This window comes from Schistocerca gregaria, chromosome 3 (assembly GCF_023897955.1).
Source record: "Schistocerca gregaria isolate iqSchGreg1 chromosome 3, iqSchGreg1.2, whole genome shotgun sequence".
In the NCBI taxonomy this organism is placed as follows: Eukaryota; Metazoa; Arthropoda; class Insecta; order Orthoptera; family Acrididae; genus Schistocerca; species Schistocerca gregaria.
The window spans coordinates 840503743-840525678 of NC_064922.1; the positions used below are offsets into that span (position 1 = coordinate 840503743).

Genomic DNA, 21936 nt, shown 5'->3' on the forward strand with positions numbered 1-21936 from the left:
AAAAATGGTTCAATTGGGTCTGAGCTCAATGGGACTTAATATCTGAGGTCACCAGTCCCCTAGAACTTAGAACTACTTAAACTTAACTACCCTAAGGACAACACACACATCCACGCCCGAGGCAGGATTCGAACCTGCGACCGTAGCTGTCGCGCGGTTCCGGACTAAAGCGCCTAGAACCGCTCGGCCACCGCGACCGGCTCATCTATACACATTTTACAATAGAACTGGAGCTATGCTGAGTCAATACACAAAACAAAAGTAACAGGGAAATCGGGAAAGGACAAGGCGAAGCAAATCAGATGGGAACATACATAACAAAGAAAAACACTCACCAGAAAAATTAAATTAACCAAAACCTTGCCTACGGAAAATAAGATTCGACACGTTATCGAAGAGGTCTCGACGTAGAGGCATTCGCAACCATGTCCAATAGGTAGTGATCACGTACTGTATAAAGTTCATGTGGTCTTCCCTCTGGCCTTCTACAACGTAATGAACGACGTGTCCCAGCAACCACATAACGGTATGGGTTTCCCACCTTGGAAAGAAAGAAGAATTTGGGCGCAATATAATGTATGTAGTGTACGCAGCCTCAGAAGATCGAGTAAGGAAGGTTAATTGTGTCCTGATCCAAGACCAGTTTGCCATATGACCTCCACAAGTAAAGCGATGTCGTATCATATCTGGAGACGTACAACGACCACATAAATACCATTTGAGCTGCAGAAACACGATTCACGACCACTCCTCACAGCTCTAGTTCTGCCAGTATCTCGTCTCACACCTTCCAAATTTCACAGAAGCTGTCAGTCGTGCTTGGATAGCTCAGCCGAGCTGCCGGCACGGTGTCTGAGCTTGTTCAGTCAGAGACCTGGCTGGTCTCTGTAATAAAAAAAATGAGTGAAAGAATCAACAACGAACTTCAGTGGAGGTCATCTGACGTTCGCCGGCCGCGGTGGCCGTGCCGTTCTAGGCGCTTCAGTTCTGGAACCGCGAGACTGCTACGGTCGCAGGTTCGAATCCTGCCTCTGGCGTGGATGTGTGTGATGTCCTTAGGTCAGTTAGGTTTAAGTAGTTCTAAGGTCTAGGGTACTGATGACCTCAGATGTTAAGTTCCATAGTGCTCAGAACCATTTGAACCATTATTTGTGACGTTCCCTACAACCAAGTACAACAAAAAACGAGCAAAATGCAAAAAAAAGGTCGGTAGAGCACTTGCCAACGAAAGAAAAGGTCCTGAGTTCGAGACTCGGTCCAGCACACAGTTTTAATCTACCAGGAGGTTTCAGTCTCTTTACTTTTATCATACACATAGTACTAGCGGAGACTGTGGTGCAGAGCGAAAATTCATTCTGGAAAGATCCCCCAGCCTGCGGCTAAGCCGTGTCTCCACTATATCCTTTCTCCTGGACTGCTAGTTCGCCATGCTATGTAGGATAACTTCTGTGAAGTTTGGAAGGTAGGAGGCGAGGCACTGGCGGAAGTACAGCTATGAGGACAGGTCTTGATTCGTGTTTGGGCAGGTTTATTCTTTAATTCTGGGGAGGGGACCAAACAACGGCGTCATCGGTCCCAACGAATGGGGAAAGGATGGGGGAGGAAGTCGGCCTTGCCCTATCAAAGGATCCACCCAGATATTTTCCTGAAGCGATTTAGTGAAATCATGGAAAACCCAAATCAGGGTGGCCGGACACGGGTTTGAACCATCGTCAGCCCGAATGCGATTCCAGTGTGGAAACCACTGCACCATCTCGCTCGGTTGCTCGGATAGATCAGTTGGTAGAGCCATTGCCCACAAAAGGCACAGGTCACTTTTTTTTAGACATTATCAAGAGGAAAGGGTGAAGCCACGGCCCAAAATCCACAGCGGTGCCGGCTGGTACAGTAGACACACCTGGTCGATGGTTGGCTGGCGTTGCCCACAAAAGGCACAGGTCACTTTTTTAAACATTGTCAGGAGGAAAGGGTGAAGCCACGGCCCAAAATCCACAGTGGTGCCGGCTGGTACAGTAGACACACCTGGTCGATGGTGGGCTGGCGTTGCCCACAAAAGGCACAGGTCACTTTTTTAGACATTGTCAGAAGGAAAGGGTGAAGCCACGGCCCAAATTCCACAGCGGTGCCGGCTGGTACAGTAGACACACCTGGTCGATGGTGGGCTTGCGTTGCCCACAAAAGGCACAGGTCACTTTTTTAGACATTGTCAGAAGGAAAGGGTGAAGCCACGGCCCAAAATCCACAGCGGTGCCGGCTGGTACAGTAGACACACCTGGTCGATGGTTGGCTGGCGTTGCCCACAAAAGGCACAGGTCACTTTTTTAAACATTGTCAGGAGAAAAGGGTGAAGCCACGGCCCAAAATCCACAGTGGTGCCGGCTGGTACAGTAGACACACCTGGTCGATGGTGGGCTGGCGTTGCCCACAAAAGGCACAGGTCACTTTTTTAGACATTGTCAGAAGGAAAGGGTGAAGCCACGGCCCAAATTCCACAGCGGTGCCGGCTGGTACAGTAGACACACCTGGTCGATGGTGGGCTTGCGTTGCCCACAAAAGGCACAGGTCACTTTTTTAGACATTGTCAGAAGGAAAGGGTGAAGCCACGGCCCAAAATCCACAGCGGTGCCGGCTGGTACAGTAGACACACCTGGTCGATGGTGGGCCGGCTCGTGGTGACGGGCTCGAGCATCTGTGCGGCGAGCAGCTTGACGTGGTCGCTGAGCAGCGGCACCACCTTGGAGCGGAAGCGCCAGTCGCGCGTCACCTGCTGCAGGTGCTGCTTTTTGGCGCTGGTCGTGTCGAAGGGCAGCGCCTTGTTGAGGATTACGAACAGCACCACGCCCAGCGACCACACGTCCGCCGCCTTGGGGTTGTACGGCTTGCCCTCGATGATCTCCGGTGGCGCGTACGCCAGCGAGCCGCAGTACGTGGTGCTCGGCATCAGAATGCCCTGTGCAGCAGAGGTGCGCTCCCGTCACAGTCTGCAGTAGCCCAGAATTCGTGAGGGCTGAGACTCCCTGGCTGGAGGGGAGGGTGGGGGGCCCGTGGCCACAGTCTGTGGGTAACAAAGGATCTCGCATAAAGAACGCTACTTCTAAAATGCCTGCCATTTCAGTTCCAGTGAAACGGCTGCACTAAATGTTCGGTCGCTACATTCGACCAAGTGGAACTCTGTCTGGAAGTATCTGCACCTGAACGAGAATGGCCCGCCCTCCCCCAAGATCACTCAACAGTAGATTCGAAGCGGCGGGAGACAGAACAGTGTGTGAAACGACTCACAGTCTTTGCAGTCCTTAGCTTGTGGCCGCGTCCACTTCAAAGCGCAAATATGTGTATCTTGACCTGTAAATATTAATCTGATTGTGAAAATATATACACTACTCGCCTTTGAAATTGCTACACCAAAAAGAAATGCAAATGACAAACGGGTATTGGACAAATATATTATACTAGAACTGACATGTGATTACATTTTGGCTACATATATCTTAGAAATCAGTACGCAGAACAATCACCTCTGGCTGTAGTAACGGCCTTGGTACGCCTGGACACTGAGTCAAACAGAGTTTGGATAGCGTGTACAGGTACAGCTGCCCGTGCAGTTTCAACACGATACCACACATCATCAAGAGTAGTGACTGGCGTATTGTGACGAGCCAGTTGCTCGGCCACCATTGACCAGACGTTTTCAATTGGTGAGAGATCTGGGGAATGTGCTGGAGAGGACAGCAGTCGAACATTTTCTGTATCCAGAAAGGCCCGTACAGGACCTGCAACATGCGGTCGTGCATTATCCTGCTGAAATGTAGGGTTTCGCAGGTATCGGATGAAGGGTAGAGCTACGGGTCGTAACAGATCTGAAATGTAACGTCCACTATTCAATGTGTCGTCAATGCGAACAAGAGGTGATCGAGACGTGTAACCAATGGCACCCCATTCCATCACGCAGGGTGATACGCCAGTATGGCGATGACTAATAGACGCTTCCAGTGTGCGTTCACCGCGATGTCGCCAAACACGGATGCGACCATCATGATGCTGTAAACAGAACCTGGGTTCATCTGAAAAAATGACGTTTTGCCATCCATGCACCCAGGTTCTTTGTCGAGTACACCATCGCAGGCGTTCCTGTCTGTGATGCAGCGTCAAGGGTAACCGCAGCCATGGTCTCCGAGCTGAAAGTCCATGCTGCTGTAAACGTCGTCGAACTGTTCGTGCAGATGGTTGTTGTCTTGCAAACGTCCCCATCTGTTGACTGAGGTATCGAGACGTGGCTGCACGATCCGTTACAGACATGCTGATAAGATGCTTGTCATCTCGACTGCTAGTGATACGAGGCCGTTGCGATCCAGCACGGCGTTCCGACCTTTATCGAAGTCGGAAACGCGATGGCACGCATTTCTCCTCCTTCCACGAGGCATCACAATGAAGTTTCACCAGGTAGCGCCGGTCAACTGCTGTTTGTTATGAAGAATAGGTTGGAAACTTTCCTCATGTCAGCACGCTGTAGGTGTCGCGAGCGGCGCCAACCTCGTGTGAATGCTCTGAAAAGCTAATCATTTGCATATCACAGCATCTTCTTCCAGTCGGTTAAATTTCGCGTCTGTAGCACGTCATCTTCGAGGTGTAGCAATTTTAATGGCCAGTAGTGTAATTATCTCAACTGTCGTCATTCACTGCTACCTGAATAGATACAGAATATAATACAGTCTTCCTAAATTCATGGTGCTCTGGTACATACACGCGTTACGGTTTCGTCTTCAGACGCTAAACACTTAACGCTGCACAATTTTCGTCAGTCTTCTCTGTGGTTAGTAATGGAGCGCTTCGCGATGGAACAGCTTGTCGTCATAGTGGAAGCTTACACTGAGATGATATAAGTCATGGGATGGCGATATTCACATCTACAATGGCGGTAGTATCGCGTACACAAGGTGTAAAAGCGAGCTGCATTGGTGAAGCTGTCATTTGTACTCAGGTGACTCATGTGAAGAAGTTTCCGACGTAATTATGGCAGCACGACGGGAGTTACAAGATTTTTGAACGCGGAGTGCTAGTTGGAGCTAGACGCATGTGACATTCTGTTTCACATATCGTCAGCGAATTCAGTATTCCAAGATCCACAGTGTCAAGAGTGTACCGAAAACACAAAACTTCAGGCATTACCTATCACCACGGACAGTGCAGTGACCGAGAGCAGCGACGTTTGCATAGATTTGTCAGTGTTTACAGACTAGAACACTACTTGATGTTACCACAGAAATCAGTGTGGGACGGAGCACAAACGTATCCATTAGGACAGTGCGACGAAATTTTAGCGTTAATGGGCTATGCCAGGAGCCGACTAACGTGAGTGCCTTTGCTAACAGCAAGAAATTGTTTAAAGCGCCTCTGCTGGCCTCATGAGCTTCACCACAAAATGAGATTGGGGAAAATGATTCAGAATATCTTCGCACGCCAAAATTTTTGGTAAGGAAGGCGGAATGAGGACTGCACGAGATGGTTCCCAAATTATCTGTCAGAGTCTTTTAACGAGGAACATTTTCGCCCCATTTGTGCTCCGACAGGAGCGTTTTTCAGCTGGCAAATGTTACTAATTCCCAATGGAAGTATCCCAATCTGCGTTAAACCATCCTTGTGGAGGAGCGACGTCTATGTAACACCTGCTCATCCATCTGTCTAGCAGTTACTATGAACAGCAAGCCCCGTTTTGAGAACTTTGATGGTGTTAGCCACAGCACTCCCCATCCGTGTCGTGGGAAGGACTTAGGCACCTTCTATCAGGAGGTCACTTGAAAGCCCTACAACAATTTCTACTGCCTTCGACCCTGAGGGAGTCTGGTTCCCATCCGAGGAGGTTCAGCTGTACCTCTGTCGTCATGGGGGTGCACAGTCTTAGCTTTCCCACCTCCCACTCTCGTATAGAAACTGTGCTACCGATGGCTGCCTTTCATGTGTGCAGTGTACAGCGTGGTAGTGCATGTCCTGTTCACTTGTTTCCGAAGCTATTAGCGACCCTGGATAGTGCGGTCGACTCTGCATGTTAGTTGTGGATGGCTAGCAGCTTGATGATGTCACTCAGACAGACACGACTGGCTCTCTCATTACCTGTGGCTGTGAGCCATGAACCAGTCAGCAATGGTTAGTGGGCACCTGCTGGTGCCCCGCCAGTGCCCATTGCTTTGAACGCCACCGTATCATTTTGTTGGTTGATTTAGGGGAGGAGGCCAATCAGAGAGGTCATTGATCCCATCGGATTGGGGAAGTAAATCGGTCATGCCCTTTCAAAGGAACCATCCTGGCATTTGCCTGAAGCGATTTAGGTTCAAATGGCTCCAAGAACTATAGGACTTAACATCTGAGGTCTTCAGTCCCCTAGAATTAGAACTACTTAAACCTAACTAACCTAGGGACATCACACACATCCATGCCCGAGGCAGGATTTGAACCTGCGATCGTAGCAGCAGCGCGCAGTTACGAACTGAAGCGCCTAGGAGTGCTCAGTCACGGCGGCCGGCTGAAGCGATTTAGGAAAACCACAGAAGACCTGAATCGGGATGGCCAGAAACGGGTTTGAACTGACGTCCTCCCGAATGGGAATCCAGTGTGCTAACCACTGCACCACATCGGTTGATGCATCGTTTTGTGTACTGTTCAACAATGAATATTTCGTTCTGTACTACTGTTTTACTAAGGCGTCTCGCGCGCCAGACGGGCATCCGCCCATTCCACATTGCCCCACGGCACCCTGCAACAGTAGATGTCACAACGCCGGCCTCTTCAGTTTTTTGGATGATGTCAAGGCACTGACATTCAAATCCTATAAGTGGTGAGGTACTGGTGGGGTATTCTAGTGTGAGATCAGCACCGTTGCTAGACTCCCTCAACCCTCACAAAACATTTGAAAACAACAGGTAGCTATCTCGACTTCACGCTTACGTTTGCGTTCACGACTCTGCGCGCGAATCCAAAGTCCGCCAGCTTGGCATTGTAGTTGGAGCTGATGAGGATGTTCTCGCACTTGAGGTCACGGTGCGCCACGTCCATCTCGTGCAGGTACTGCAGGGCGAGCGACACCTGCCGGATCCAGATGCGAGCCTGCTCCTCAGACACGGCACCATTCTTCAGCACGTAGTCCAACAAGTCGCCACGCTCCACAAACCTCATAAAGATGTAGTATTTGGCACGACGCTGAAACACCAGTATGAGCAAATCAAATGTAGGCATGACGTACACTGAAATCAGCGAATAGTTTGCATTGTTGCATTTATTTTAATTTGCATCGTCTCTCAGAATCGGGGAGGTAAATAAAACGAAACTTCATTGATTGAGAGAGTATGTGATGTTATTTCAGTGATGCTATGCCACAGGGTTGAAAGGGGACAGCCAAGCCAACAACAGGACAACATAATTTCACCATGTTACTGGCAAGAAGCATCGGCAGAGGGTGACAAGAAGTCACAGAACTGTAAATCTGAATGAATAAGTATTAACTTCCTAACTATGTTTTATTGGCGCCAAAAGACATTCTGCATGTTCCACGACACCACCCTGACAACGTAGAGGTGTCTCCATTCGGCCCCCATACAGTGCTTACAAAATCGAACATCTTTACAAAGAAGTGTACAGTATGAGCCCACTTGACAGTATGACGTTACAACCACTCCTACGTTGATGCATGCAACGATAGATTGGGGTGGGTGTCATAGAGGCGTTTTATCCTCTCCTGAGGCCAGTAATTAGTCATTAAGGTCCCTGATACTGCCCTGTGATGGAGTTGTCACCCAAACTGGTCCCACCCATTTTGTACCATAGACAGACCTGGGGATCTTGTTGGCCTTTGGAGTACATCCAGATCAGGTGGTATTCAGTCCCATAGTGGGCAGCGGTCATAATGCTTTGGCTCATTGGTGCAGGTGGAATATGTATAATACGAGGTGATTGAGATATCAGCTGGAGTAGGTAAAGAGGTTGGGTATTTCATTTGGAATGTATGGGTTAGGTTTTGGTTGGAAGGAAGGATACATTTCAGGGATAAGTTCATGGTGTGGAAGCGGAAGGCGACATATATTACGCTGGGAAGGACATATAATGTTTGGCAATGAGAGGAAGGTGGAACACGATGATAGAAGCAGGGCATCAGCCCACATTTCTCAAGAAAGGAAGAGACTATAGGGTTTATGGGAGATAAAGAAGTTGTAAAAGTGTTCTGCATATCTGATGAGGTGTGGGATATTTTTGAGCTGATACAGGGTAGGAGTAGGAGAAGGCAGTCGGATTCAGGAAGGAGTTCATGTCGCTCCAGGATTTGGAGAGACTGATAGAATTTAATAGAGTAGAGGTACATAATTCCGGTCTTGTAAACTGACATACGGCTGGGAGAGCGGTGTGCTGACCACATGCCCCTCCATATGCGTATACAGGAACTCCTAGGGCTGAGGATGACACGGCGGATGGTGGGTACCATAGGGCCTTCATGGCCTGTTCGGCCAGAGTTTAGTTTTAGATGTACTTACTACATACTTAGTAAGGATAGGATGGATGAGGATTTCTTTGTGTATGATAATGGTAACAGGGCTTCAACTATATGTTCATAGGGTTGATAGTATTAGTCAGTCATGGACATTTTTGGATGGAGAGGGGGATGAGTGTTTTTGGCTATTTTTTGATCGAGTATTCGTCCATGATATTTTAGTGTTTCAATTAAGTGGTCTCTATGCTCAGGTGACTGTTCCTATAAATATTGCCTAGATTGTTGCATGACTGATGGGGAGGTAATGCAGGAGGTGAAGTTGCCGAGACAGAGTTAGAGGAGATTGTTAGCATGAATGGAGGATAGGATGAACTATAAGGAAGACGGTGTTTCCAGTACGTTGAAATAGTTACATAGGAGGACGTCTTTAGAAACGTCAGTTCTATCAGCAATGGTAGGACGTATCCTTGAGACACACCTGTATTTGGAAGATTATTCCAGGGGTTTTGGTTGTTATGTAGGATTGATGGCTACTAAGAAAGGACACGAGTATATCGATGTAATTGACTGGGAGCGCGAAAGCGTGCAGTATGAACTGTGAACCAGAATGCTAGGCAAGATCGTAGGCTTTTTAGATGCCTGGAGAAAGGAGCAGAAAAACCAAGATACTCTAACAGGATTTATCAGCTTATATATATAAGAAACTATCAGCATCGATTGGGGTAATGAAACCAAACTTTACATAGGTTTCAGCCCAAATAATTGAGCCTTCTTCAGAAGATACAACTGAATCTATAATTTGTGTAAGAGGGCATGGTCTATAAATAAAACTAAAACAGCCTAAATAGGTGAAGTCATATTTTAAAAATGAGGTACTTACGTATTACGTCAACATCAAGACTTAAGCTCTGGCGTACACCTCGTCTCCATGGACGCCGTGCGGTGGGCCTCGGGAGCACACGTGAAACTAAGTAGGACTAGATAGCACTTATTACGTATGTACCGCATTTATAAATGTGACTACGCCTATTTAGGCCGTTTTAGTTTTATTTCTAGACCATGCCTTCTTAGACACATTATAGATTTAGGTATATCTTCTGAAGAAGGCTCAATTATTTGGTCTGAAACCTAGGTAAAGCTTTGTTTCATTACCGCAATCGAGGCTGATAGTTTCTTATATATTAGATTATCACGATTGCTGACTGTGCTGTAATGCTCAAAGTACAAAAATTTGTTAACTTATAGCAAGCGCTCGACGATTTAAAGTGCTGCAATTGGTTCGAAAATCTTAGGACTGTTGCTGCAAGCTGTAGGGAAAGACGGTTAATATACAACATGTACGAGAACCAAGAGGGAACAATGAATATGGAAGCCAAAGAATGAAGTGCTTGGATTAAAAATGACATAAGAATGAACAGCGGACATTCGCCCCAACTGTAGCATTGGCAGAAATACGAGTAAAAGAAAGTCTAAGGAATTGGATTAAAATTCATGACGGAAGGTTATCACCAGTGATAAGATCCGCTGATAACATTAGTGCTGTCAAGGAGAGTGTGAACGAACTCCACGGCTTGCTGAAAGGATTCAATGGTCTAACGACGACGGAATATGGACTAGGAATAAATCAAAGAAAGATGGAAGTAATGAGGGATGGCAGAAATGAGGTTTGCGATAAACTAACATTAAAATTGGGTACCATGAAGGGGATGGAGTGAAGGAATTCCGCACTCTGGAGAGCAAAATAACACATGACGAGGTAATCAAGGAGGACATAAAAAATAGATCACCACAACAAAGAAAGCTTCCCTGGTCAAAGGAACACCTCTAGTATCAAACATTCGCCTTAAAATGAGGAAAACATTTCTGAGAATATGCATTCCGAGTACAAGATTATATGGAAGTGAATGATAGACTGTGGGAAACGTGGAAAAGAAGAGAACTGAAACTTTTTAGATGTGACGATGTTATAGGAGGATTGTGGATGTTAGGTGAACTGATAGGATAATAAGTGTGGAGGTTCTCTACAGAACCAGTGAGGAGACAAATTTGTGGAAAACAATAACAACAAAAAGGGAAAGGCTGAAAGAATATGTGTTAAGACATCAAGGAGTAAGTACTGTAGATCTTGAAGGAGATGTAGAGGGTCATCTGTAGCGGAAAGCGGAAATAATGTGGGATTTTGGGAGTAAGCGCTACTCACTGATGAAGAGGTTGACAAAGGAGAGGAATTCGTGACGAGTCACATCAAATCAGTTGAAAAAAGGGTGGTCCAAAAATTAATATAAACATATATGGGACAAGTGTTGTTAGTATAGGAGTTGAATTGAGTGAAGGAGTTGATCTACAGCGAAGATACTATGACGGATACCACAGTGGGTGGCAGAGTTGCGAGGGGTTGACTTTAAGATGCCTCTGTGTGTATTTGGAGAGACGTGCACAAAATGGTGAAGGGATGAAAAAAAATACAGTTGCTGATAAATAAGTAAAAGAGCCAGATGACGTGCTCGGATGCTAATGGAACTAAATACACTTACTCACCATAAATAGGTGTCTGCCCCATTGGCTAAACGGTCGGCCTGTTGGAATGCCATGAACAGGGGCCAGGGTTTAGTTCACAGCTGGGGTGGGAGATTTTCTCCCTTCAGGGACAGGGTGTTGTGCTGACCTCATCGCCATCATTTCATCCCCATTATCGACGCGCAAGTCACCCAATGTCGCGTCGCAGTCAATAAGACCTGCACTTGGCAGCCGAACTTCCCACCTGGCAACTCCTGGCCACTGACGCCACATGATAATTTTTTTACCATTGATAGGTAGTGTAATAGTGCAGATGCGCATCAGGCAATTTTATATATGCGTCGCGCGCTCCCATTCGAGCGGCCTGCCAGTGGCGGTGTTTCCCAACCAGTGCTTTGTCTCGTTAGCTGGAACTTGAATTTACGCGCGCGACGATCTGATTGACTAACTTCAATGCTAAATAACTCGGAAACGGCGCAACGTATCGAATTTTTTTTTTTTTTTTTGTAACATTCTTATCTCAGTACAACCTGCCCTGCAACATCCCTACAAGCGTTTCAGACATTTTCTGACCACACTGTATATACAGGGTGTTACAAAAAGGTAAGGCCAAACTTCCAGGAAACATTCCTCACACACAAATAAATAAAAGATGTTATGTGGACATGTGTCCGGAAACGCTTAATTTCCATGTTAGAGCTCATTTTAGTTTCGTCAGTATGTACTGTACTTCCTCGATTCACCGCCAGTTGGCCCAATTGAAGGAATTATTATATTCTTCTTGAAGTCTGAGGGTATTTCGTCTGTCTCATACATCTTGCTCACCAGATGGTAGAGTTTTGTCAGGACTGGCTCTCCCAAGGCTGTCAGTAGTTCTAACAGAATGTCGTCTACTGCCGGGGCCTTGTTTCAACTCAGGTCTTTCAGTGCTCTGTCAAACTCTTCACGCAGTATCGTATCTCCCATTTCATCTTCATCTACATCCTGTTCCATTTCCATAATATTGTCCTCAAGTTCATCGCTTTGTATAGACCCTCTATATACTCCTTCCACATTTCCGCTTTCCCTTCTTTGCTTAGGACTGGGTTTCCATCAACGCTCTTGATATTCATACACGTGGCTCTCTTTTCTCCAAATGTTGACTTCGGTGCTTGTGTTGACATGCGACTCATTGCTCTACAGTACTAGCATCGAGCACATCAGTACGTGGCATCAACAGGTTAGTGTTCATCATGAACGTGGTTTTGCAGTCAGTGCAATGTTTACAAATGCGGAGTTGGCAGATGCCCATTTGATGTATGGATTAGCACGGGGCAATAGCCGTGGCGCGGTACGTTTGTATCGAGACAGATTTCCAGAACGAAGGTGTCCCGACAGAAAGATATTCGAAGCAAACGGAACATTCCAGCCTATGACTCGCGACTGGGGAAGACCTAGAACGACGAGGACACCTGCAATGGACGAGGCAATTCTTCATGCACTTGACGATAACCCTAATGTCAGCGTCAGAGAAGTTGCTGCTATACAAGGTAACGTTGACCACGTCACTGTATGGAGAGAGCTACGGGAGAACCAGTTGTTTCCGTGCCATTTACAGCGTGTGCAGGTACTATCAGCAGCTGATTGTCCTCCACGAGCACACTTCTGCGAAAGGTTCATCCAACAATGTGAAATCCTCATTGCAGTGGAAATGTTCTCTGTACGGATGAGGCTTCATTCCAACGTGATCAAATTGTAAATTTTTACAATCAATATGTGTGGGCTGACGAGAATCCGCACGCAATTGTACAATCACGTCATCAACACAGATTTTCTGTGAACGTTTGGGCAAGCATTGTTGGTGACGTCTTGATTGGGCCCCATGTTCTTTCACCTACGCTCAATGGAGCACGTTATCATGATTTCATACGGGATACTCTACCTGTGCTGCTAGTACATGTGCCTTTACAAGTAAGACACAACATGTGGTTCATGCATGATGGAGCTCCTGCACATTTCAGTCGAAGTGTTCGTACGCTTCTCAGCAACAGATTCGGTGACCGATGGATTGGTAGAGGCGGACCAATTCCATGGCCTCCACGCTCTCCTGACCTCAACCCTCTTGACTTTCATTTATGGGGGCATTTGAAAGCTCTTGTCTACACAACCGCGATACCAAATGTAGAGACTCTTCGTGCTCGTATTGTGGACGGCTGTGATACAATACGACATTCTCCAGGGCTGCATCAGCGCATCAGGGATTCCATGCGACGGAGGGTGGATGCATGTATCCTCGCTAACGGAGGACATTTTGAACATTTCCTGTAACAAAGTGTTTGAAGTCACGCTGGTACGTTCTGTTGCTGTGTGTTTCCATTCCATGATTAATGTGTTTTGAAGAGAAGTAATAAAATGAGCTCTAACATGGAAGGTAAGCGTTTCCGGACACATGTCCACATAAAATATTTTCTTTCTTTGTGTGTGAGGAATGTTCGTGAAAGTTTGGCCGTACCTTTTTGTGACACCCTGTATATATTACCATTAATAGGTTGTGTAATAGTGTGGATGCGCATCAGGCATATATATAGCCATCTTTGTCTTAATTATACATATGTGGTGACTGTTCTCTGGAACATGTCCAAAAGAAAAGACACCAAACACACACACGTGAAGACAGCCAACAATTTCGTCAGTGCAGACGCACATCAGGCTCGAACTCACACGGGAATCGGCAAAATGCTGTGGGTAATGAGGGTAATGGGGGAGGGGCACTACATCAGTAGTGTGTGTGTGTGTGTGTGTGTGTGTGTGTGTGTGCGTGTGTGTGTGTGTGTGCGTGTGTGTGTGTGTGCGTGTGTGTGTGTGTGTGTGTGTGTGTGTGTGTGTGTGTGTGTATGTGTATGTGTGTGTGTGTGTGTGTGTGTGTGTGTGTGTGTGTGTGTGTGTGTGTGTGTGCGTGCGTGTGTGTGTGTGTGTGTGTGTGTGTGTGTGCGCGCTCGCAAGTTGAGAATTTGGGTCTGACGGGAGGTGTGCTAGGGCACCCGATGCAGTTGCGGTCACCACTGTGTATGGATGGTGGAGTAGTCAGTGTATCTCCCTAGTATGCAGGAGAGCTGGTTTAGAATCACAGTATGGCACAAATTTTCAACCTTTCCTATTGATTAAATCAATTCCAACTCACACCCAATGTTTGGAGAGAGCCTAACGGGCAAGGCTTTTACTTAAATCAGTACAAAGTAATGTGGTTAAAATGGCTAAAAATGTCGGACAAAAAGGACTAAACACTCACTCACTCCCAGTACCAATCACAGACAGCCACAAAATCAAACTACGTTACATGACTTAAGACAAGGTATAATCGATTGAATGTACTAGAAATACAATTAAAACATATAAGAGAACAACTAAAATAATTGCACAATTGAATTTGGCTGGCTGACCGTGTACAAGGAACATGGATGACCGAGTCACCCTAATAATACATAACTTCCCCCTAAAATTTTAGAGAGCTAGTCAGAAATTGGTGTTATTCGAATTTAGTTTTGTTACTGGGCCTAGTAGAGTATATAATGAGGCTGAACATCATGAGATGCTGAGTGACAAGGAGATGCCACATGCTTGTGAGGCAGCATTGTTACCACCTAATAGACTTTGAAAGGGGCCTCGTTGGGGGCTCCATTTGGCCAGTTGGTTGAATCGTCCAACATCCAGATTTGTGAGACATTCAGACGTGATAATGACCCAGTGTTAGTCTACATGCAAACAAAGTTAAAGGGACAAATACTCGCCATTAAGCTACCAGTCGACCACGTCTTACCATCTCAAGGAATGATCGTTGTATCGTGCAGCAAGCACGCCTGAAGCTGCCAGTAATGGAATACCTGTAATGTGCCGTATAATCCCGCATCATGGATTGGATGTCAGCAGCAGCTGTAGAAGAAAATTACCGTATAAAGTGTAGGCTGCCATTAACACGACATCACATGCAGCTGCTTTTGGAGTAATGCCATGGCCAGGAAGCGTGGGCTGTTGATGAATCACAGTCCTGCATTACTCCAGATGATACTGTCGGTGATAATGTAATCGACCTGGGGTAAATCCTATTCTTTTGGGAAGGCGCAGCAGCGCTACTCCTGGTGCCAGGATGTGGAGAGCCATTGAATATGACATAAGATTACGGCTGGTAGTGATTCAGGGAAATCTGTTGGCAGAATTATGTATCACAGGCATCCTCCATCATTACGTGTTACCTCTCAACCGACAGTATCATGATGCCATTTTTCAATACTATAATGCTCATTCAAAAATGAACAATCTACATGATTCCAGGTACTGCCATGACCAGCAAGTTCCTCTGATCTGTTCCCAATAAAAGGTGTGCAAGACCTGCTTGAAAGTCAATTCTGTCCAAGTAGAGGTATCCAACTTATCAAGGACCAGGTACCGTAGTCGTGATCTGGCTTGCCTCGGAACAGGATGTAATGGCTTTATGACACCCTTCCCAACTGAATCAGTACATACTTCATGACAACAGGGGTGCAACGTCATGCTGATAAGTGGACTAATACTACCAAGTTCTTTGCAAATTTTACTCGGTTTTGTAATCACTGCAGTAACACTGGATCCCTCTCAACTGTAAAGTTTTATTTTGATTGCTCCTTCCCTCCTGGGTGCTTCAGAGTTTTTGTGAGGCAGTGTTTCATTGTTACAGAAGTCGAAATTAATATAAAGGCAGGGCTGCTGAGAAACTAATACACAACATCTGAAGCATACATTATCGAGTTTATTATGAAAGTAGTAGATACATATAAGGTATAAACATTCATGGTGGAATTACATAGTTTCTTTCATAAAACAAGCCACAAAATAAGGCGTTCGCAATTTCAGGATGGAAACTGGTAGAAAGGCACTCACTGTACTGTTGTATTCGTTGTTAGTACTTTGTCCAATCCTCGTTCTTCCTAATTACGTGAAAAGTTTCTTCGGCATTAATTTTCTTAGGGTTTGTAGTTCTCGCAGTGAAATTGTCTCCCACTCTTCTCGTATCGCTCTTTTCAGCTCACATAAGGCCTCAAATTGTCATACATTGCGATAAACACGCCTTGCTAGTGTCTCCCAAAAGGTTTTCCAAGGGGTACAAATCTGGGATACGTGTAGGCCAATTTTTGGTTGAAGCAGAAAGATGGACAAATGCATTATCTTGTGGAAACATAAGCCTTTCGTTTCCTAGGTCCTCATACATTCCAATCCATTCTGTCTCTAGCATCTCAGTGTATATATCAGGGTTCATTGTAGCGTTCACCCAAGCAAAGCGTGAGTTACGTTTAGCCCAGAAGGCTGGCCGCTTCCATTTCTGCTCATTCTTAGCTGCTGCTCTGTTCTCAGATCATGCCAGTCATACTGAAATCCATCTGCACCATGTAAATTAAACTTCCTCTCATCACTCTCGGTCCATCACATATGTTTTTCAGGAAACGCCAATCCAGCCTATTGATGTTTGGCTGTTAGGACAGTTCTCTACAATTGTTTCTTGAATGCGAGGTGTTTGTCACGTGACAAAATTTGGCGTACACGTCTAGCAGGTACAGCTTACTGTAACTCAGGATCAGGTTGAGAAGATCAACAGTTTGTGGCCCTTGCTTTACGTAAAAGAAACCGCTTCGATGCCTCAGATAATATTCGAAATTTTCCGTTTTGGCCATATCGTGCACCCACAGTAACGAAATTATAAACCACTGTCCTTGAACGGTTCGATATCTTGGCGCTTTAACAATTAGAGAAATCATTTCCTTCTACAAACCGATTTTTTTCTTTTTCACCACGTGGTAACTGTTTTCTATGTTGCATTATCACAACCGTGGTTTACACACCCCATAAATATTGTCACTCGTGTTGTCGGTGACCTGACTGCAGGAAAGCCACACACACACACACACACACACACACACACAAATAATGCACAGAGCCGACTACCTTTATACCGATTTCCACCCTGTATCACCAGAGAAATTAATGTGCTGTTATACATGGTGACCTATTCTTGACTGAAAATAGAGGACAATAGGCCCTATGAACATGTGTCCAGAAATGGAAAACGTGCATGCAACGACAACAAATCGTCCCATATCACAGTACAGATCTGCATCGCATCCACATCACAACAGACGTTCAAAGTGGCCTCCGTGGGATGCAAATAATGCGTTCACAGGTCGCGTCATGGATTGCCGCGCTCTTTTACACGTTCCGGCCTCTTTCTGAATAGCGTCACAGGCGTTGTGAGCACCCTGTTGAACACTCTGCACATCAGGAACTGGTTCAGCATACTCAACTCTTTTCATATGCGGCAAAGGTAAAAATCCAGAGGGCTTAGTTCGAATGATCTAGCAGGCCATGCCACAGGGCGTCCGTGTCCTCTCCAACGTCTGGGGAAGATGCCGTGTCAGCACACTGTAATGCGGAAGTGGGCTGGTGATCCATCATGCAGAAACCACATCACCTGTCGTATCGATAAAGGCACAATCTGAAGCAGACCAGGAAGAGTATTCTGCAGGAAGTCCAGGTTCGTTTCTCCACTGAGTCATTGTGGAACAATAACTGATCCAAGTGTGTGGTCGCCAAGAACCCCTGCCCATATAATGACGCTGAGCTAACGCCTGCCTTGGGCATGGATGTGTGTGATTTCCTTAGTTTACTTAGGTTTAAGTAGTTCTAAGTTCTAGGGGACTGATGACCTCAGATGTTAAGTCCCAAAGTGTTTAGAGCCATTTGAACCATTTGAGCTGATGCCGATGAGACGCCTCAGCCCTTCCCTGAGGACTGTCTGTAGCCGACAGATGACGATTATGCAAATTTATGATGCCAGTTCAGGTAAAAATTGTGTCGCCGTTAAAGAGGTCTGATAACAGAAATCCTATAGTTGTGATGCTCTGGTGCAAACCCCATTGACAGAATCCTCCCCTAGAGAGAAATCCTCTGCTGATAATCCTTGCACTCATAGCAGGTGATAGGGGTAATATCGGTTGACATGCAGGGTACCACATAACCGTATTTTGGCTTACACCATGTTGGCTGGTCAGTTGCCTGACTCTTATACTGGGGTTCATCTCAATATTCTGTAGAACCCGGTTCTTCAAACCTGGTGTGTGCACAGTCAGACACCTCCCTGCATGTTCTTCTACACTCCTGGAAATTGAAATAAGAACACCGTGAATTCATTGTCCCAGGAAGGGGAAACTTTATTGACACATTCCTGGGGTCAGATACATCACATGATCACACTGAGAGAACCACAGGCACATAGACACAGGCAACACAGCATGCACAATGTCGGCACTAGTACAGTGTATATCCACCTTTCGCAGCAATGCAGGCTGCTATTCTCCCATGGAGACGATCGTAGAGATGCTGGATGTAGTCCTGTCGAACGGCTTGCCATGCCATTTCCACCTGGCGCCTCAGTTGGACCAGCGTTCGTGCTGGACGTGCAGACCGCGTGAGACGACGCTTCATCCAGTCCCAAACAGGCTCAATGGGTGACAGATCCGGAGATCTTGCTGGCCAGGGTAGTTGACTTACACCTTCTAGAGCACGTTGGGTGGCACGAGATACATACGGACGTGCATTGTCCTGTTGGAACAGCAAGTTCCCTTGCCGGTCTAGGAATGGTAGAACGATGGGTTCGATGACGGTTTGGATGTACCGTGCACTATTCAGTGTCCCCTCGACGATCACCAGAGGTGTACGGCCAGTGTAGGAGATCGCTCTCCACACCATGATGCCGGGTGTTGGCCCTGTGTGCCTCGGTCGTATGCAGTCCTGATTGTGGCGCTCACCTGCACGGCGCCAAACATGCATACGACCATCATTGGCACCAAGGCAGAAGCGACTCTCATCGCTGAAGATGACACGTCTCCATTCGTCCCTCCATTCACGCCTGTCGCGACACCACTGGAGGCGGGCTGCACGATGTTGGGGCGTGAGCGGAAGACGGCCTAACGGTGTGCGGGACCGTAGCCCAGGTTCATGGAGATGGTTGCGAATGGTCCTCGCTGATACCCCAGGAGCAACAGTGTCCCTAATTTGCTGGGAAGTGGCGGTGCGGTCCCCTATGGCACTGCGTAGGATCCTACGGTCTTGGCGTGCATCTGTACGTCGCTTCGGTCCGGTCCCAGGTCGACGGGCACGTGCACCTTCCGCCGACCACTGGCGACAACATCGATGTACTGTGGAGACCTCACGCCCCACGTGTTGAGCAATTCGGCGGTATGTCCACCCGGCCTCCAGCATGCCCACTATACGCCCTCGCTCAAAGTCCGTCAACTGCACATACGGTTCACGTCCACGCTGTCGCGGCATGCTACCAGTGTTAAAAACTGCGATGGAGCCCCGTATGCCACGGCAAACTGGCTGACACTGACGGCGGCGGTGCACAAATGCTGCGCAGCTAGCGCCATTCGACGGCCAACACCGCGGTTCCTGGTGTGTCCGCTGTGCCGTGCGTGTGATCATTGCTTGTACCGCCCTCTCGCAGTGTCCGGAGCAAGTATGGTGGGTCTGACACACCGGTGTCAATGTGTTCTTATTTCCATTTCCAGGAGTGTATATGAAAGAACCCGTGATCACACAAACGCCCAAAAAGGGCTTGAAGCGTTGTGTAATGTGGTTGTTGTGTGTGAGGATCCCTGTTTTGGTATAGCCGTGCTGCCTCTCGATCGTTTACACCTGCTTGGTAGTACACAAACACGATCTCGGCTTGTTGCCGCCATGATTATCGGACCATTGTGCTGCTTACGGTACGCTGGGTCCATAACACAGTCTGCATCACATGGCACGTGGTCACAGGAACTTTCATACGTCAGCACCCTCTACAATGGCAAAGAATCATTTCTAGACACATTTCCAGTCAGGAATTTGTCGCTGCAGTTTGTCGGTTGTATTAATGTTCACCCTGTGCACTGTACTACTGATATCAAATGCATTATCATTTGATTGCGTTGGTCAGTATACTTGATATCATACTATTGCATATACACTATGCACAATTACTGCAACTGACAATGTTAACCCTAGGACGCCCAAGCCTTTTTTTTCTAACTCGGATGCCTAAAGGGGGGTTCGGCGAGCCCACAGGTATTACATAAGTTTACTGACGAAAAATTGCAACTTTCAAAATGGTTTATGTATTTTAACTAAGGCATCGGTTTATAAATGTTGTTAATTGTTATAAATAGGGTATTGAGTGAATAAAAAATTGACATAATACATAACAAAATACAGATGTGTTCATATACAATAGACTGCTCAGAGTTCTTAAATTCAAGGCAAGAGATGCACTTCATAATTTTTTTCTGAATGTGTGTTACACACATGTTTATGACACTCTCCACAATACTGTTTTGGTTCACTTAGATTGTTGTACTTCTGCTTCTATGTTTTAGCTTTTCTTACACAAATATGGCACCGACCTTTCCCTGCAGGAGACTGACGTGCTTCTCTTGTCACTTCTTTGATTTTCTTTTGTAGAATAGTCTCCATTGATTGCACAATTTGGTTAGATAACCCTCTTCCATTGGCACTACTTTCTTCTACCTGCAGTTTCACTAGTTCCATCCCAGCTTGCAGAAGATAGAGTTTCTGTTTGTTGTGTTTCTTTTCATTCCATCTTGGATGTTGCTGGATGAATATGGTGGTTGCAATGACAGCACAAATGTCGATGAGAGAGTAAAATACAGATAGAGGCCATCTCTTTGTTCCCCTCTTGCAGGTGTACGTACGCGCCATTTGATCAATGGTATCAATTCCACATTTAGTGGAATTATAATATGCATTTATCTCGGTTTTATTCTTCTCTCCTCCAACAGTGACTTTATCTTGGTTCATTGTTGACAACATAAGTAAGTTTTTACCTGGTTTCGTTTTTGCTGTGTAGGACACCAATGTTACTGGAGGCCTACGTGTTGGGAACTGCACTAACTCACTGCAAGTTTACAAGATAAATAACAGCTGACTGACGTCAACAATCACTTCCTCTGAAAGTAAACCGATTGTTGTGAATATCAAGAATACCAACCAACAAGAAACTAACGTGCATTGTTGTAGAGATGAGAAATACCAAATCCTACTAAGGGAAATTTTCTATAGCATCGAAGCCAACAAACAATAACTCAAAGGGAATATGTAGTATCAAAGTTACTTGCGCAAAAGCAGGGGACATAAAAAAATTGTGGGTTCAACGAACCCGCCCCCCCCCCCCCTTAGGCGTCCTAGGGTTAATTTTCCTACAACTGTCCATGCCTTTAGACTGATTCCCAGCACTGTATTGCGAGCGCAGAGCCAGGGCACCGACCTGCCAGATGCTGTGTATGTGCACGATGTGTGGGTGGTGCACGTGGCCCAGGATCTCGAGTTCGCGCGGCAGGAAGTTGCGCACGTAGTCGCGGGGAGCGTGCGTCGTGTCGATGACCTTGCACGCCAGCTGGGGGTAGGGCCGCGCCGCGGGCGACCGCGACCGCCGCGACACTCCGCCGCCGCCACTGCTGACACTGGCGCCAGCCGCGGTGGCGCTGCCGCCGCTGGCGGTGCTCACCGCCGCGCGCAGGCGCTCCGGCTCCTCCGACAGCCTCGCCAGCTCCGCCAGCAGCACCTTGGCGTACGTCCCCCTGCCCAGCAGCCGCCTGACGCGGTAGCCCAGCTCGGCCAGCACCTCGTCCTCATCATCGCCTTTCAACTGCTCACTCATCACTCAGGCCACCTGCAGGAGTGACGCCACTACATTAGAGCACACAACTGCTTTGATTCATATCTAACGACCAGAATAAAAAAAAATATGTTATGCAGTGTTGTGTTGGCAGACGAACCAACACAGTGTTACTAGTGGTGGCCGAAATGCACGCGTTTTAGGTCACGCAGGCTGGCGTGGAGGAGGGAAGGACTATACTGACGTGAGGTCTGGAACATGGCAAGGAATT

General features: G+C 46.8%; 1 protein-coding gene across 1 annotated transcript in view; it reads right to left on the reverse strand.

Moving 5' to 3' along the window:
- Positions 1 to 21707, reverse strand: part of LOC126355618 (testis-specific serine/threonine-protein kinase 6-like) — a 59508-nt gene extending 37801 nt beyond the window's left edge. The window contains exons 1-4 of the mRNA XM_050005981.1: positions 21555 to 21707; positions 21315 to 21443; positions 6940 to 7191; positions 2648 to 2950 (exon numbers count right to left, since the gene is read on the reverse strand). Coding sequence (XP_049861938.1) covers positions 2648 to 2950; positions 6940 to 7191; positions 21315 to 21443; positions 21555 to 21707 — 837 coding nt within the window. The remainder of the gene's footprint in view (positions 1 to 2647; positions 2951 to 6939; positions 7192 to 21314; positions 21444 to 21554) is intronic.
- Positions 21708 to 21936: the final 229 nt, after the last annotated feature.